Source organism: Sminthopsis crassicaudata, chromosome 2 (genome assembly GCF_048593235.1).
Source record: "Sminthopsis crassicaudata isolate SCR6 chromosome 2, ASM4859323v1, whole genome shotgun sequence".
NCBI lineage: Eukaryota > Metazoa > Chordata > Mammalia > Dasyuromorphia > Dasyuridae > Sminthopsis > Sminthopsis crassicaudata.
Window position 1 is genome coordinate 543,053,438 of NC_133618.1, and position 19,708 is coordinate 543,073,145.

The 19,708-nt window shown below is 34.8% G+C and overlaps 2 protein-coding genes across 9 annotated transcripts in view; one reads left to right on the forward strand and one right to left on the reverse strand.

Moving 5' to 3' along the window:
- Positions 1 to 3,570, forward strand: part of CA12 (carbonic anhydrase 12) — a 108,366-nt gene extending 104,796 nt beyond the window's left edge. For 5 of the 8 annotated variants that reach the window (XM_074294889.1, XM_074294892.1, XM_074294886.1 and 2 more), the window contains one exon: positions 412 to 3,570. In XM_074294889.1, the coding sequence (XP_074150990.1) occupies positions 412 to 484 (73 nt within the window). In that variant the 3' untranslated portion in view covers positions 485 to 3,570. The remainder of the gene's footprint in view (positions 1 to 411) is intronic. The other 3 variants (XM_074294885.1, XM_074294887.1, XM_074294891.1) reach the window with 1 other exon arrangement.
- Positions 3,571 to 10,562: 6,992 nt separating this feature from the next.
- APH1B (aph-1 homolog B, gamma-secretase subunit) overlaps positions 10,563 to 19,708 on the reverse strand; it is a 32,757-nt gene continuing 23,611 nt past the window's right edge. Inside the window, exons 5-6 of the mRNA XM_074294893.1 lie at positions 15,690 to 15,817; positions 10,563 to 13,675 (exon numbers count right to left, since the gene is read on the reverse strand). Of these exons, the coding sequence (XP_074150994.1) occupies positions 13,508 to 13,675; positions 15,690 to 15,817 (296 nt within the window). The 3' untranslated portion in view covers positions 10,563 to 13,507. The remainder of the gene's footprint in view (positions 13,676 to 15,689; positions 15,818 to 19,708) is intronic.

Sequence of the window (19,708 nt, forward strand, 5' to 3'; positions counted from 1 at the left end):
GAAAGAATCCCAGATCCATCCAGTCAAATCCCTCATTCTTCAGATGAGGAACCAACATCCAGAGAGGTTTGGTGATGCATCCAATGTTACAGAAATAGTAAGGGATAGCCTTAGGATTTGAACCCGCTTCCTGATGCCAGTGCTCTCTCAAGTGAAAATGACCTAGACTTCTGCCTATAAATCTGACACTTTATCCTGAGCCACGCTGACTCTCTGACAGGAGAGAATAATCAGGCCTACAAATAGTAAAGAGTGGGCTTGACCCTTTTTAAGGCATCCTATCCCAAGCTTAGCCATCCCATTCATGAACTGAAGAAAGCCTGCAAGGGCCTTTCCTTCCCTAAGATGCTAGAGTAGTCCCGACACTTGGTGCTCTTCCCTCAGCTGACTTGTGTTTTTTCCTCATTCCAGCAGCAAGAAAGAAGAAAACAAAGGAGTGATTTACAAACCTGCTCTCAAGAAGGAGGCTGATATCAATCCCTGAGAACCCTCAATCTCCTTTGAGTCCCTCATCCAAGGAAAGATCCTTTGCCTGGGACAATCTGGGGCCACTAGGCATTCTCCAGGGCATATCAAACAAACATTCCCATTGGTCTTGTTATTTTTATGTGACTTAAGTCATCCCCTTATATTTTTCACTCTTTGTAGCTTCAATAGGAAGAGTTTTCCTATCAGGAAGAATGAATGCTGAGCCATTTGGCCACTCTAGGCAAGACATTGAAATGATCTGAATTTTGAAGCCACATTCCCAGGCACATGTCTGTGCTCAGAAGCAGAGCTATTCAGCTAGATTAGCCCAACCATGTTCTGCTAAGGAACTTCTCCAATACCTTAAGGATAACTGTATAGGGTCACTAGACCATGTATCAGGGACTTACATATCATGCTATGCCCTTGCCATCTATTTTTTAAAATAGAGTAGTTAGATTCATTCTCTCTTAATCTCTCTCTCTCTCTCACTCTCTCTCTTTACTACCTTTCCCTTTAATTATCTGCATAGAATTCAAGAGTATTAAAATTAAAGCTCTATAAAAGGCAGTAGATCCAACCTTAATCACTAACAATTCATTTTCATAACCTTTAAATCTCACGACAAAGAATGTATTGATAGGGAATGTATTTGTCCTTTAAACCTCACTTGTAAGGTTTACAAGGCTCTTAGTATCATAAATCTAGTCCCATATCATAGACCTAGACCATTTAGTCCCACCCCCTAATATTACAGGTCAGGAAACTGAGGCCCAGGGAGATGAAGTGAATTGTGCAAAATTACCCAGGTAATAATAGTCTTTGGTAGAGTTGGAACTCAGGTCCTCTGACTTCAGAGCCAGTTCTCTTTCCCCTGTATTTCTGTTAAGCTAAAATGAATATTCACTTTCAAAGTTTGGTTTGTGGAAATAATTTTCCCTCTTCCAATCCACTTCTTTTGAACAATGGCAAAATATTCACAGGTATTATAGCAAAGAGATGAACTGGGATAAGAAAAGTTATGCTCTCTTTTGCGAAAGGCAAATCAGGGTTGATCTTGGATGTTAATGTCTGCATACTAATTAACTGTAGAATTTTGACTTTTCAGAGTGAAGCACTTAGAGATGCTCATCTTGGGTTTTGACAATGATGGCCAAGTTCTAAGTACTTTTGTATGTGGAAGGGGAGAGATGAACTTGGATGGACAGTGGTACTCAACCTAGAGATTTTAGATTGTATGCATATTTTCATGTTAAGTTCTGAGTATTCAGTTACTTAAAGGCATTTTCTAAGCTCCTAAAAACTAAAGATTAGCTAAGTACAGTCCTACCCAGGATGCTTTTTGGTAACACAGTGATGTTTTATGTTTTTCAGACTTAAGAAATAAACATATACTTAGACTCTAGAAAGAGAGGTTAGGATAACAGATAGAAAGCTGGCATCAGGGAGGATTGCTGTTCTGATTTTGCATCTGATACAAATAAATTGTTTGAGCCAGGGGAGTAAGTATCCCTCAAACAACCCTCTAGGACTTCAGAGTGCTTGCACTGGCAGAGGGTTTCCTCAATAGCAGTTTCTTACACTGAAATCAAATATTCCGAGCAAAAAACAAAAACAAAAACAAAAAAATATTTGTTCAAACATCAGAACAGGATAGAGAGGGTGTAATGTACTATTGCTGTTTTCCACACTAGAACAGAAATGATATGAGAGGATACTCAAATTATCTTTGAATCTTAAAGAAAAAAGGCAAAAGCAAAGAATTGGTAGATTTTTATGACCACAGCCAGATGCCATATGTCATTTTGCTTTAGGGAGGGGAAAATGTATCTACAACAAACACATTCATCAGAAATATGAATGTCCTTTGTGTTCATGGACTCCAGTCAGTTAATACATCTGTGAGCATTTTCTTGAGTGTACCAAGCAAATATAGCTATTGCACCTTATCCACTTCACAAGGTTCTTTCTGAAGGGCTTGTTCCCTCTCATTTGTTTTTTCCATCAGAGTAGTGATAGTAACAGGAATCCAGTTGCAAAAGCCTGTTTAAGTTAATTCCCCACAAGGGCCCCTCACATATTTGATTCCTAAGACTTCTCTTTTGCTGCTTCCTCCTCACTTGGTTGCCTGTACAAAGTTGAAGGGGTTCTTGCTGACCAGTAGGTCTTCTTGCTAGCAAGACTCAGGAATAACTTCTCATTCTCCATAGGGCTTGGACATCTGATCACATTGGACACTAATACATTCTTAATGAGGCCTATTGTATGAGAACCACCCAGGAATTGATGAAGATATAGGGATCTAAAGACTTATTTAACAATTTAGTAGACTCTTGATCTTGCAATATGACCCTTTTTACCCTATTCTGGAGGAATAGCAGGTACAGTCTTTTTTAATGAATAGTATGAAACTAATGAGATTTGCTTGCCTTGTCCCATGGCAGTCCATCAGAAATGAGTACAATTATTTCATAGCAGAGTGAGGATCCTTTAAAATATTCTTTATACACTTTATAGATGGGTTTTATGCCAGCAACCAGAAAATCAATCATTGTACCTAGCACAAGGACTAGTCATAAAATAGAAAACTTAGTGTTTGGTGGAGACATATCAGTATTTTTCCTCTTCCTTTTCTTTCTACATTCTTTCTGAATACATGGCCCCAAGAGAGAGCAAACCCCACAGCAGTGATATACCTAAGGAAATGGAAGTCAGGTTGCAAAAATTCAAAAGCTCCCTTCCAAACTTTCAAATCCCTTGTGCAGGTAGGAACAAATTTAGGAATTTTTTTTTCTTAAACTACAATTGTTTTCGCTCCAAGAAAAAAATATGATGAATGAAGATGATATATTTTACTTTTATCCTGAAACTATTGTGTGTCCAAAACAGATTCCAAAAATTTCATTTTTTTATGTTTCCCACTGATTACAATTAAGATCTAGGTCTCTCTGCCCAGTTTCTCCAATGATATCTGGTTGAAATGATGAAAAACCCTATCATTTCCATTGTCAGATACTTACCATCTTTGTGTTATGAGTAATTTTAATGAAAATGTACATTGTAAATACAAAAGAATTACAAATAAAATGTTTTCCATTTCAATATGTGGAGTCTGAAAATAAATATTAGATCAACATCTGCTAAGTGTGAGAGAAAATGCTATTTTTCTGGTAATACTCACCCAAAACAGGGTCATTCTTGGAAGACCTTGTGCTGGAGGATCATAAAGGGAAAGTAAGGATACAATATATATTATACAGATATATATGTGTGTGTATACATACACATATAATCCTACATACATATACACACACACATATATATACTAGGTAATTTGATTCAGGAGAGGAGAAAACATTAACTAAGGGCAGTTTCAAAAAGGATGCGTTAAAACAGTTAAATAATCAGGATGGCCATAAACTATCAGGTCCACCTTGCTGCCTACTGTTACTGACACTAAAGTTCTGCATATTGGCTCAAAAGAGATAATTACAGATGTACTTTCCTTTGTCCAATCAGATAGCTCATATTTTTGGAGACCTCCTTTGTGCTCAGTGCTGTCATTTTACCCAATCCAAAGACAACATCTAATTACTGGTAAATTGACTGCCTTAGAGAATCACAGAATCTCAGAGTTGAAAAAAAATTGTAGTGACTTTTGCACAGAGCTGTAACGTTTGCATTGCAGTTTACATACTTGATTTCATTGACCTACTACAACAGAATTGTCAAATACTGGTCTACAACACTCCTAGTTTTAGAACTGGATTAGAATATAATTGGAAAATATTTAACCAATTAAATAAAAACACAATAGAACATGTATAATGTTAACATATAGTTTTCTAGGAGCGGTTAGGTAGCTCAGTGGATAGAGTGCTGGGCCTAAAGTCAGAAACACTCATCTTTCCGAGTTCAAATCTAGTCTCTGACACTTATAAGCTGTATGGTCCTAAGCAAGTCACTTCATCCTATTTGTCTCAGTAAAAATGAGCTGGAGAAGGAAATGGCAAGCCACTCCACAATCTCTCCCAAGAAAATCTTTTATCAGGAAAATTATTTGAAATGAACAAAATAAAATCCAGAGGATTACAAAGGAAACCAATTATCTTGAAATATTGTTATTAAAATATCTTTTAAAAGTAACTTCATGGATCTTTCTAGAGAATTTTCCTCTTTAAAAAGTAATCCTTTCAACTGGACACTGGGAAAGATGTGCTACATGTTGGTACACATAGGATGCCCTAGATTGTGCCTTCCTTGATGTTAATAATCAGAGTCCTTGTAGAAAGTTATGGCATTGATCAAGAAATCTTAAGTTAAACATATGCATGAGACACTCCTTGAAGGGGAAAAAAAAAAAAATATATATATAGACCACCTTTTGTTCTAGAAAATCAAATGCTTTTGTAACAAGTAGAAAACACCAAGGGATCTTGTACCTTGGAACATTTCAGTCAATAGTGTGATAAAAAAGATTTGATTCTTAGAAGAAAAATTTTCTGTTTGTACATTTTAATTAATGACATCCTGAAGAGGGGCAGCTAGATGGTGAAGTTAGGCATGGAGTCAGGAAGACTCATATTGAGTGCAAATATGGGTCCACTTACTAGCTGTGTGACCCCAGGCAAGTCACTTAAGCTTATTTGTCTGTTTCTTCATCTGTCAAATGAGCTAGAGAAGGAAATGGCAAACCACCCCAGTATCTTTGCCAAGAAAACTCTAAATGGGGTCACAAAGAGTTGCACATGACTGAAATGACTGAACAACAAATCCTAAAGAGGTTATGCAGATCTTTTTTATAAAGATTTTATATAGATTGAGAAAATAGGCTTATCAACTCATGAGTCAGGAGTGATTGTTGCCTCTGTTGCTTTTGGGGGAAAATTACTGAGCAGATAGGAAAACAAAAAACAAGTACAAAAATGTGTTCCTGAGCAAGAGGCATATTCTCCATTTTATTACCTCAGTCCCTAGGAATTGTCTGTTGGTCAGTCATTTCTTTAGTGTCCAACTCTTTGTGAACCCATATAGGGCCTCTGTAGTAGTATAGTTATTAAAAAGTTTAAAATATTCTTTTAGTCTATTCTTTAAGCCTATTTTGTTTCTTCATGTCAAATGAGCTAGGGAAGGAAATGGCAAACTACCCCACTATCTTTGCCAAGAAAACTCCACTAATAACTTTATTTGGACTAAGAAATTCATTTTTCAGAATGCCTTTGTCATAACTCATCTGGAGTATTTAGGTTCTGGGAATGATGTTTAATGTGTTGAATAAATGGGAGAATTTCCAAAAGAAGGCAATCAGGATGGTGAAGAACTTTTGAGTTCATGTCCTATGAGAATCAGTTGAAGAGCCTAGGTCAGTTTAGTCTAGAGAGAACTCAGAGAGGATATGAGGACTGTCTTGAAGCATTTGAAAGATTGTCACTTGTAAGAGATTCTGGAGTTAGGGGCAGCTAGGTCACATAGTGGATAGAGTACCATTCCTGAAGTCAGGAGGACCTGAGTTAAATGTGACCTCAAACATTTAACACTTCCTAGCTGTATGACCCTGGGAATGTCACAACCCCAATTGCCTCAGGGGAAAAAATTAAATAAAAATAAAAAAAGAATTATAACTGTCACAAAGTTAATTGAGCTGTTGTTAGTAGTAGTCAAGTTCTCCCTTCTTGGATTGCTTCAGAGACCAGAAAGTCACTTATGCAGGACATTATAGGGATTTCTTTCATGGATGAATTGAATTAGATGGTCATTGGGGTTTCTTCTAGCTCCCAAATGCTATGATTCTAGGAAGGCTAAGATACTGGAACTCACACCTCCTACTAGATGAGATGAGAACAGCCTCAGTGAATGATAGGGTTGGGGTTTTGTTCCTGTTTTTATTTTTGAATAGCAAGAGGAAGAAAGAAAAAAATGAGATAGAAATATAGTGTAGTGGATGGAATCAGAACTGAGTGCTAAAATGGAGTCAGTGTGGTTCATTCAATTCCCACAGTTCCCTTATTAGTCAGCTTTTTCCTCTTAAGGTGATACTTTTTTGGTTCTGACCCAACTCCTACCATTTTATGAATTTTCAAGGATTCCTGCATTTTAGGACACTCATAATTATCTCTCTTCCTGCCTGATTTAAATACTATACTCATAGGCGGTTCAGTTTTCATAAAAAGAAAATGAACAACAGAATAATGACTTTGTTTCATGTAGAAAGGTCACTTTTCATTAAAAAGTTTTTAAATTATTAATTAGAAAGCCAATCCAATCACACTGCTCTTCATTGCTTAGAAGGTACAAAAATGTTGATCCTTCTTATTCCATATCCCTTAAAATTTCCTATATACGGGGTATGCTAATTCCTCCTACATTTGCTGCTATAACAAGTAAGCCTTTTTTCCCATACCCTACTGCCATAAATGATACAAGGACGTGAATAATTAAATGGCACTATTTAGCTCTTTCTTTCATGCATAGCCATCAGGAATCTAGAGTCATTGCTTAAAAGTCAGAGAACATGAACAACTGGAGCCATCTATAGGGAAGTCTGGGAGCCACAATTTTCAAGTTAGACTAGCTAGCTTTATTTTCTCAAGCAGAGCTGCTATGATTTTAATTTGACTTTTATTTTCTCCAAAACTTTGATTGCCCATGAATATATCATCCCTGACAATAATTTGGCAGCTTAAAAGGATGTTTGAACCATTATAAGAAACAGAAACTTTGTATTCATTCTTAGTTTGTCTCCATTTATTTCTGGTCTCTCCCTAGAAAGAATTAGAATAGGAACTCAAGTGAGAATTTAGAGATCTGAATTTGAATTCTAACTTTGATACTGACTTGGTCAAGTCATTTAGGATAAGATTTTAGAGCTAGAAAGAATTCTAGAGGCTAGAATCAGTTCACAAATGTTAAAACTGTGGTCCAAAGCTAACCGATTTATTTTAAGATTACAGATAATAGAGGCAGACAAATGGTACAATTGATAAAGAACTGAATCTGATATCAGGAAGACTCATCTTTCTGAGTTCAAATCAGGCCTTGAACACTGAATAGTGTGACTGTGGGGCAAGTCACTTAACTGTTTATCTCAGTTTCCTCATCTATAACATGAGCTGGAGAAAAGGAAATGACAAACTGCTAAAGCATATTTGTCAAGAAAATCCCAAAAGGGAACAGATTTGAATGTAAATTCTGGCCTCCAAATTTATTTCTCTTTTTACTGTAGCATTATCATTTCCCTTTCTTTGCCTCACTTATAAAAAAAAGAGATAATAGTTATTCAATTCACAGAATGACTGTGAGGTAATAATGGAAGAAGTTTATTTTGCAGACTCTGAAGTGTTATGTGCAACCGATGTCATTAGTCAGTGTTGTCTATCTCAGCCTAGCAAGTTCACTTATAGCATATCTCTGGCACAGTCCATTTGGAAGAACTTTCTATTCATAACTTGGGACTGGCATGACATTTCTCATTTGTATACTCTAAATATGAAAGGACAGGGAAAAATGTGATCTCCATTCACATGGCAGAAAATGACCTTTCAACATTTTAAGTCAAAGTCATTACTTTTACTGTTGTTCATTCATTTCAAACATTAACTTTTTAATTACCTGCAGTGAAAGCCAAAACTTGCTGATTCCAAGGACAAAGATCTGTGGAAGGTACAATATCATGACAATGTCCAGTCAACTAGTGCCTACTGTTATAGAAGTTGAGTCTTTATGATAAAGAAGCTAACATAACCAGTATATTCAATGAGCTCATCTGCAGAAATTGCTTAAGTCACCTATTTCAAGTTCATTATAAGTCCAACCTGTGTTTAAGACTCTCATCTGATCTCCTTAAAGGTAAATACCAAATGTACTAAGATGAAATTCAATATGGTAATAAAAATAAAGTTTTACATTTGGGTTTTTTTAAAGTACAGATTTGGGGAGCCATGGTTACCAGTTTATCAGAAAAAGATTTTGATAGCAATTAGTGCCATGATTAACTTCAAAAAGCTAATGAGATCTTTCCTGGAATAAGAACCCTTTGTGGGCAGCTAAGTGACTCAATAGATTGCTGGACAGCTAAGTTCAAATTCAGCTTTAGATACTTATTGGTTGTGTAACTTTGGGCAAGTCATTTAACTCTTGCTTACCTCAATTTCCTCATCTGTAAAATAAGCTGGAGAAGGAAATGATTAACCACTTCAATATCTTTGCTAAGAAAATCCCAATGGGATCATGAAGAGTGGGACATGACTAAACAAGTACCTAATCATCAGTTTTAGACAGTCCACATCTCTAGAATTATATTCAATTCTGCAATCCATAATTTGAGGGACATTGACAAGATAGATAACTTTCAGAGAGGTTAACTTGAATGGTGAAGATACATGAGTCCATTTCATATGAGGTTAGCTGAAAGAATAGAGGATTTTTATCCTGGAGAAGAAAAGACATTATAGCTGTCTTCCAGTATTTGAAATACTAATATTTAAAACTCAGGAAGCAGAAATAAAAGCAAAAGGTAGAAGATAGAAAAGATGAATTTGTGATGGAATTGAGCAAACCTCACTGACTCCATTTTGTGACTCAGTTGATTTCATCCACCACACTATATTCCTACTATATCTCATTTTCTCTCTTTCCCCATCCTATTCAAAAATAAAAAGACAAGGGGAAAAAAACCCTCAAATTTGCATTCAGTAGGCTCTCTCTGACATCCATGGATTTTATGCTGACACTGCAAAAGACGCTAAACATACAAAGGCAAAATGCAGCAGTTCTATCTCAGGGAATTTTCGATTTAAATCTACCAGATAATTATTTAGGCAATGTAGACCTTTCCTTACCAGAGCCATTATGAGCTTTAAATTGCAATTTTTCAGAATATCATATATGACATTTTCGCCCATCATTAAGAGATGAAACAAGCTGTTCAAGGTTATATAATAATAGTTGTCTCTTCATACCCTTAAGTCACAATTTTGTTGCAGAAGTATTTTCCATGAATTGTTATCTCCCTATCTTGCCATGGAGTCAACTCAACTTTTTCAACAGATTTCACTTCCCTTTCCTTATATATAGTTCAAAATGTGATGTATTGCAATCTATTGCCTCTATTCCCCATACGTTTGTCCATTGTCTTCTGGTAATTCAAGGTAGACCAATCCCCTCTCCTCCTTTTTAAATTCTGGGCATGATCCATTATCCATTTGCACCCAACTCCACAGTAAAAATAACAAATAGGACCTATGCGATGTCAGAGACCCTACTGTATGCAAAGTCAAAGTTCATAATGCTAATATATATACATGAAAGAGAAAACACTTTCAGATACTGAATCCAGAGACAGAAGATGCTGAAAAATAAAAATTGAAATTCCTTTTAATTTTCAACGATAAATAGTGATACTTGAAAGATGCTGCTACATTTACATATTGAAACTAAAGTCTGATGTTGCAATTAAATGTTAAATAACTCAACTTACACAGAAATTTATGTATTTTTAATATCAACACATCATTTTAGAGCATCATTTGCTCTAAAAGCCTAAAACGTATAATTCCTATCTTAATTATGAAAAAAAAAATGGATTAAAGTATCTCATGAAATAGAAAATATAGAAGTAACAGTTATGAAGAAAATGTAGCACCAAAATTGTTAAGAAAAGCAAACGTGACACATTCTATCTCGGGTTAGGAATGGAAAAAATAAACCCCAAAAAAACACGTTTTGGAAGCAACTGTGAGGAAAAATGATTATTACCTGGATATTTACCAATACAAGGAATACCAACCCCCAAGACAAAAATACCAGGTAGCTCTCCTCAGAAGGCAGAAACTACTATTGCATCCTAAAAACTGGCACTCATATTGACATATTCAGTGACAATAATGAAAAATCTGTTTAGAATGAAATAATTTCTTAACCTAGAATCTTAATCTAGAATTTTCAAGTAAGAGCTTAGGCATGGTGGAGGGTCAGAAGGAATGCTTGTTTATGCTTATCACTTACTTGTTAAAAAGATCTAAAAAGAATTTTAGAATGTGAATCTGCCACTCAACAAGGACTTATATTTACGTTAAAAAAAAAAAAAAGCCATTTCCTATGTTTACAGACTTCATAATTTATTTCTTTTGGCAAATTTATAATTTTCAGTTACCCAAAGAGACATTTACTATATCACCATGACACAAATGGTCATCACAATTTCCCCATTTAAAACATGCTATAATTTCAAAGGCTTTAAAAATAAATATAGCTTCTTAAATAGATCTAATTTCTATCACTTACATGCCAATATATCAGAGCACTGCAAGACAGTGTTCATAATTTCAAGGTCATGTTAACTTCATTTTTTTACATGCTACAAAGATCCTGCTTGGGGGACAAACTCTCCATAAGCACCATCTCTTCCCTCAAGTTCCTTGAGGGCTAATAAGGCTTTTTATAAATAACAAAGGCAAAAAAGCCTCTTAATACAAACTCAGCAAAAAGGAAGAATATAATCTCCCTTTTTTGTATTCCTTAGAATCAGGCTAAGCATTAAAACTATCAAATTAATAGATCCTATCTCTTCAGCTTATCCTGGCAAAAATGAGAAGGAAAAAGAACTTGAAAGGGCCCTTTACTAATAGCTATTCTAGAATCACCAGATAATGGAAAATTTTCTAAATGAAATGTACAATCTCAAAGTAAAGGATAATTTTCTTTTGCATCATGACTTAGTATTTTTTGCAATAGAGATTTTTAAAATATTCTAGACTTCCTTACATATGACTAGAGTGCTATTGCTAGAGTATTTCTCATACTCCTAGTTTATGCATAGTTTTTATTTCGATATATGTAGATTATGTTTTGAACTATCCTGGTCTAATAAGAATTTTTAAAGGCAAGAAAAAGAGATATTCAAGTTGTCCTACTTCTTTGCCCAAGGTAAAAAACCAGGGTTTAAGTGAAGCAAAATAAATAATTCTAAAGGAAATGGCTATAGCTCCTTGCACATCTGTCTGAGGTATATTAAGATTTCAGTTTCCTCTTCATTCAACAAAGTGAAATGTGCATTTAGAAAGGACAAAAAATTTACAAAAAAGGTCAAGTTCATACACAAGGTTTAAACTCTCTGGAATTTCATGTATAGTCAGTTCAGGACATCGGTTACAATCTTTTTAAAAGTCTTCATTGGCACACTACTTCCCTAAAGTTTAACTAGATTCATCAGTCTGTTATGTTAGCATTCAGTACTTCTCAGTATTTCTCCCTTCTCTTTTGGCTAAAATTCTAGTGCACCCAAAGGATTTGTTGATTTATCACCTTAACATGTATATCTATCATTTCCATACCATCTATGATAAATTCTATCATTGCACACCATCATCTTCCCTAAAGCAACTGCTGGTTAATATAAACCAGTATATAACAGTATGTTTTGCTGGGGTTTTTTTCCCCTGAACAAATGAAGGTAAAAGAAGATTTAAAAGTTGAATTAACATCGAGAATATTGTCTCTGCTACTCAAAATAAACAAAAAAACTAGTTTTGAAAAATATATATATATCACATAATGCATAAATTTGTTAATTTCAGATATATTTCAATTTTATATTACTCCATGGTCAAAAGGATTATATACTATTCAGCATTTAATAGCATATGAATAAAGCAAAATAGTCAATACTTAGCTGGTTTTTCTAATGTTCTCTTTTAACCTTTTATCTATTTTGCTGAGCTTTATTCAAGTACACACTATCTGGCTTCTTAAAAAGGACATTCAGAGATAAAATATAATCTGAGCACAGTGAAACAATTTAAGATGAAAGCCACAAGAACAACCCAGGAAGAACCTAAAAATAAAAAATGTCTGAAAGATGTTGATGAAACAAACAAAAAAAAAATATTCCCAATTTCAAATACCTTCCTAGGCAATCTATTAACTGTTAAGACAGACTATGGTTATAAAAATGTTATCTCTGTTATTTTCTAAACCTATCTGGACTATGTTGAGCATGCTTTAAGTAGCAAATCCATGATAAAATTGCTAATATCCTTAAGAATTTTTGTTCTACATTGTACAATGTACACAGTAACACCAATATTGTATAATGATCAACTGTGAATAATAACTATTCTCAGTAATAAAATAATCCAAAACAATTCCTTAAGATTTATGATGAAAAATGCTATCCATCTTCAAAGAAAGGACTAATGGAGCTTGCCTGAATGCAGGTCAAAGCCTGTGTTTTTGGTAACTTTCTTTATATCTCATTTTTCTTGTGATTTGGATTTCACAACAATGACTGATATGGAAATATATTTTACAGGACCATGTATGTATAGCATATATCAACTTACTTGCCTTTGCAATTGGAAGAAAAGGAGATATTTCTAACTGAACAATTTTAAAAAATATTTTTAAAATTGCCTTTACATGTGATTGGGGCAAAATAAATTATTAACAATTCTTAAAAGGAGTGGAGTTTTAATTACAAATACATGTTACTTCCCTATACTTCAAAAATAATTTTTAAATCCCCAAAAGTCAATTCTGAATGGGAAAAAAACCTTCAAAAATAGAACTATTTATAAATATCTTATTTTGAGTAAAGAACATTTGGAATTAGAGCTTATTATGTCTCATAAGCCATTAGCTAACTTAATTAACCCACCCCTAAAAGGGATATGCTTTAATAACACACTCAAAAAAGTCCACAGAAATTATAGCCCTTTAACTTTTTGTGGATCTATAACTTAAAAGATGCAGGTTCAGCAAGGAGTATATTATATTCTTGATGTATTAATTTAGCCATACTGAATGTATAAAGACACATCTACATATTCCTTTCATATATTTTGGACTTCCCCCAGGAAGTTATCATTCATATATGCATTTCAGACAGCTGTTGTATAGAAACCTTATTAGATGAGAATCACATATTTAGTTAGCATTTTCTTTTCTTCTAAATTCAACCAGAAAAAGAATTTTAGAAAAAGGCACAGTTGTGCTTCCTCTAAAAACACAAAAATCTGTTCAGGGAGGTCCCAATTCTCAGATGTTATCTGGCACGCTGGTTAGAAAGAAGGAAGTCCTTGTCTCGGCACAATAGGCATCGTTTCAAATTTCTACAAGAGCCACCAGCAGTGAAGAACGCCCAGGTACCCATGAATAGCATGATAACATATGATGCTGCTAAACTTGCTTTATAATAGGGATTCAGGAAGGTCTGTAAGGAAAGAAAAGTAAATTAGCTCGGGTGATATAAAATTTTATAATAGCTGAAAAGATTAAAGACAAACATAAATATATTCAAAAGCTCAGCCTTATTTCACTAAATGTTTAATTTATGTGATGTACAATAAGTACTAAACCAAAATTAAAAAAGAAAAACAACTGAAAAGGCAAAAAACTGGTTTAACAAAGAGTGACCTTTGTCTACTATAGAAAAATTCAAATGGAGGAAAGTAAAGGAAAATCAATAAATATATATTCCCTAATATAAAGGTGAGAGTTGGAGAAGATAAAGTATTGCGAATCATGTGCCGAATTCATTGAGGAAAGAAGGAGTGACTATAGATTTGCAGGCAACAGCTACCAGGATTTTGTTTGGGTGGTAGATAGTGATTTCATGAATTGTAAAGGAAGAGAAGTAATTGAATGATAAAGGTTGAAAAGGGAACCTAGAAGTGGCAATAGGGATCAAGGAATATTCCAACTCTTATTCCTCAATCAGTGAGCCAAGGAAAATGAGTGAAAGTGTACTTAAGAACTGGAGAGGGTGTCTGAGGAAGCTGTGTTATCATGGGAGAGTCAGGTTCAGCAATTGCTAAAAGATGGAATTAGTGGGAGAGGAAAAATTTGGAAGGAGGAAAATTTGTTGCCAATGGAATAGTCATTCCAGCCTGTTGAGTAGAAAGAGGGGTATTGTCTAGTTATGACTCTTAGAGTGAGAGGGTTGAGGTAGATGGGAAATGGAGTTTAAAATAAGATATAAGCCTCCCAGACGAGACTGGAGATGAGGTATGAGGCAAGTAGAGCATAACATGGAATGCACATGGTCAGATGAGAGGCTGCTTTTCACTTCTCCCCTTTTCTTTGAAGGTTGAAGACAAGGCAAGAGATAAGTGCAAGAGAAGAAGGAAGTTGAAAGCAGGATAATAAAGTCTCAGTCCCTGTCAACTTTCTTCTTCCCTAAGGGGACATATGTAGCGGAAGATGAATGACACAAGATACATTTGGAGGTCAACCTTGCTGCCTTCTCTCAGTAAAATGTTGAAGAATGACAATGACATAGAAAATAGCTGGCACTGTAAAAAAAAAAAAAAAAAAAAAAAAAAAGGCTTGTTTTTCCAAAAACTGAAATAAAGGGGATAGGGATATGCTAACCACTGAAGTGTAAGTCTAAACAGAGAATCAATAGGTAGGAAGAAATCCAACAATAAAGATATGTGATTAGAAAGTTTAAGTGTAAGGTCTCTATTCTCATCACAACCATCAACAGCCCTGTCTTGTGGAAGGATATACCACTGAATCTTAATGGGGCAGCATCAGTAAATTCCCTCAGGGAAAGCCTGAGCAGGAGGTAATATGTCTTGGGTTCTCATGGAAAGCACGAGCAGAGTCTGGCAGTGATGTGGCCCAAGGTTTTCAACAAGCCCAATACTGTTGCTTCCATAACTGTGAGTTCTTAAATGGTTTCTTGCCCATACTCACTTGCTTTTCCCCTTGGATGTAGAAACTTGCTTGGCCCTGGGTTGATTTTTATTTATTTTCTGATTGTTTTTGAAGTTTAACTTATTATTTTTTGTTGAAATTGTTTGAGAATAAAGTACAGGCAAATGAAAGTCCTTTAATTCTAAAAGAAACTAACTAAATACAGATGAATAGAAAACTAAAGATTCTAAAACAGCCTGAGAAACTACAAAATCGGTTCTAATAATTTTCCCAATTAAAAAATTTATGAAAATTTATGAGTCTTTATATATATATATATATATATGCTAAGGCAATTGAGGTTAATTGACTTGCCTAAGTTCACTTAACTATGAAGTGTTAAATGTCAGAGGCCAGATTTGAACTCCTGACTTAGGGGCTGGTGCTCTATCTACTATGCCACCTAGTTGCTCCCTCATATTTTTTTTTAATGTCCTATTCCTAAATGTCATTTCCTTCTTTAAGCATATGAAGAAGTATGTAGTTCTAGAGAGTGATTATAGTATGAACATATAAACTGGACTCACCAAACCTGATACCAGCAGATGACTCACAACGACGACGATCAGTGCCCACCAGTTTTTAGTCTCACATGCATCGAAAAACACAACTCCCCAGAAGACATGAAGCAAAACCATAACTAGAGTCATGAAAGCTGAAAGATAGTGAATATTAGTGTACAGTCATATAAAGGATATTAAAATCCAAGAGTTTCAAGCAATTTCCTTAAATGGTTCAAGAATACTGTTTGTCTTGAATCCAATTATATACTTCTCTATTTGCTTTGTCAGCAATAAATAAAAAGATGTTTATATTTATTCCTGTTAAGTGAAGAACATCTTACAGTCTATATATCCAATAGCCTCAAAATTGATAAAAGGTCTAAAGTAATACCATAAAAAATTTTATGAGAAAACAGATCAATCAAATATCTTTACAGTTGTGGCTAAAAGTTGAATTCTTAAACAAATAAAATAGTGGTTTGAAAGCATAGAAGAGATAATTTTGATTGAAATTAAAAAGCTTTTTTGAGAACAAAATTAATAAAATTAGGATAAGAATTAGAAGGGAATATATATGCATTAAACATATCTGATAAAGATCTGATATTGAAGAGATATAAGGAATGAATATCAACATATAAAGCTAAATGCCATTACTTAATAGATAAGTGGTCAAAGGATATGAACAAATTTTTTTTAAAGAATTGTAAATAATTAACCATATGAACATATTCTTTAAACTACTAACATTAGAGAGAAATATAAGTCAAAACAAAACCTCCTATCCAACAAATGTAAAAAATAATCAAAAAAATTGGGAAGAATTAAATTTAGAGCATATGAAAAAATAAGCACAAAAAAGGCACAACTGACAGAGCACTATGAGTTAGTATAAACATTCTGGAAAACAATCATATCCTATGATAAGCAAATATTCTCAAGGAAATCAATTATAAAGGCCCCATATATATATATATCAAAATATTTTTAGTGCTACTTATGGGAGGAGCAAAGAACTGCAAACAAAGTAAATATTTAACAAGTGGAACTAGACTCAAGAAATTGTGGTTCACAAAGGTAATGGAATATTCTTGTGCAAAGAAAAGATAGAGAATCATGGGATGACATGTTTGTTGCAAAGTAAGCAGAAGGAGGAAAACAATATACACACGATGACTATATTAATGTTAAAAAAAAAAAAAAAAAGAACAATATAAAATGGATGCCATGGAATTATTATGGCCATGATTGGCCCCCAAAAAGAAATAACATATTTCCTTCCTTATTTTCAGAGTTGGAAAACTTTGGATATAGAACTACCCATATAATGTTAAAATTGGCTGATGTTTGGTTAGTTTTACTAAATTTTGTCTTTTCTTTTATTCTTTGTTATAAAGAATGGACTTCTAGGAAGGGGAGAGCTAGACAGTAAAACAATGCTAACTATGGGTTATATACGTGTGTGTGTGTGTGTGTGTGTGTGTGTGTGTGTGTGTGTGTGTGTACACGTACATAATTAAAATGTAAAAATAAAATAAATGTGATTTTTAATGAATCACATCACTAAGCTGAAATTTCTCCACTAAGCTTTTGAACAAAGACAAATGAGAGAATACTAAAATAAGAAAAGATAACAATCACTATCTTAACTATACTACTATGAATGCAACTGGTATGTGAAGGACATAGTAACTAAGAAGGTTAAATTGTTGATAATGTGTCTGGTCCAGCAGCAAAACTACTTTATGCCATCAATCAGTCCAGGAGGGTGGAAGGCCTATTTCCATTCACAGAAAGGAATAGAAGGGTGCCTCTATACATGATCCTTTTAGTTACCAATGGTGAAAGCCACATCTGTCACCATGTTCTACCACTACGTCATGAAAGAAAAACTGAACCTTCAGTTTTGTTTCACTGCAAATGGCAAAATAAGGCAGATGGGGATTGTTACTGATAAGGAAGAAGAGATGATTATCACTCTGGCCAATACCAAAGCTCTAGCCCCTCACTAGGACTGTGATAAGAGGATGATAATGAAGTGGACATATGCTACCAAAGACTACATGCCTCCCTCAACACATAGTCCTTAATGCCATCCTCTGTTCCAACCCCTCTCAAAGACTCCTACTGAGATAGGATTAATTGCTTCCTTCTTACCCTCTGATTACTTTACCACTCTGAACTTCCTCTCTCTTCTTCAACTCTTTATTAACTTATCACATAATCAAGTGATCCTTTGCCGATGGATAACAAATTCCTACCTCCCACTTTCTTAATCCCTATGATTCAAAGATTCATCATTATTTGCCAAAATGAAAACTTCTTTTCTCTGTATCTCTCCAAACTCAATCCTATCTCAATCCAGTTTTGACCCTTTCCTGCCTTCCTTGCTTCCACTCTGCCCTCTGACATTATTAATCTATCTCTTTCATCCTTCCATTCCCAGTCTTTCATTGTTCTTTTGATTGTGGAAACCTGGCTTTCATTGGATTACACTTCATCACTGGCCATGCTCATATTGTTCATTACTCCTCAGATGAGCCACAACAGACTGGGCTCTTCTGGATACTTTTATTCAAAATAATGACATTAACTTTTTTGGAAGGAGGAAGAAGGAGAAAGGAGCATATATCTTATTTACCAATGCCACTTACATATCCTCCTCCTTGCAGAAATGACCCAAGAACCTCTTTTGAGGTATATTCATTCTCTATGATCCTGTTACCTCTAAGTCTAGGTCATTATTCTTTCTTAAAGAGTTGAGTATTTGACTTTCTCTTTTTTTTTCCTTCTTTTTCTGAGGCTGGGGTTAAGTGACTTGCCCAGGGTCACACAGCTGGGAAGTGTTAAGTGTCTGAGATCAAATTTGAACTCAGGTCCTCCTGAATTCAGGGCTGGTGCTCTATTCACTGCGCCACCTAGCTGCCCCGAGTATATGACTTTCAATCTTCTCTTTTATCCTCTGTGGGTTCCCTCATCTCTCCTACTCTACCTTTCAGTTCTTTTCTCTCTATTTTCATCCATTTTCTTCTCCTTTCTTACAGACTCTTGTTCTCCTTGTTAAAGGTAATCGCCCCCACTTGTGAGCTAGATCCACTCTCCTCCCATGTCCTTTGGAGCTTGTGCCTCTGATTACTTCATTTCTTTCCATCTCATCTTTAATTTTGCCCTATAAATTAGTTCCTTCTCTGCTTCTTTCACATAAACTAAGATCATAGGATCACACAAAATTATAAATTTAGAGTTAGAAGAGTCCTTACTACATGTCATGTAATTCAACTCTCTTACTTACAGATAAGAAAATTGAAGCCCTGGGAAGTTAAATGATTAACCCAAGAATATACATGTAGAAAGTGGCAATTTCTCCTTATCCCTGAAAATTTTTCACTTGACTTTGATATTCCCTCAGGGTGTTGTCCTAAAGCTCTTTCTTTCTTTGAAAAACTCCTACAAAGAATTACTAACACTTATTTTCTTCAATTCTTCATGTTCCACATTTTACTATTTAAAGTTTACCAATCATCCTGACTATCGAATTCATTGGCCTTTTTTCAATACTAATGCTCCCTGATCTCTCTAGAGCCTCTGACCATCTAGAAATGCTTCTTGAAGAGTTTTTTAACCTTAACTTATGACTCTGTGTTGTTTTTCAGTTGCCTTTATCAGCTGGTTTCACTTCACACCTTCTAAGTTATGTCTTCAAAAGTTCTGTCTTAGGCTCTCTTCAATTTTCTCTCTAATCTTGTCAATTCCTATATTTCCAATTATCTCTACACAATTCATTTCCAAATCTATATACCTCCAGCCTCAATCTCTCATCACAATTCCAGTCCCATGTTGCAAATGACTACTAGGCACTTCCATCTTAATATCCTATCTCAAATTTAAGATGCCCAAATCAGAATTCATTGTCTCTCCCATCAAATCTACTCCACCTCCAAACTGCTGTTGATGGCGGTACCACCTTCCCTCAGTCATCTAGATCAATAATTTTAAGAGTTATTCAGACTCTTTCTCAGACCCATCCCACTCATCTAGTCAGT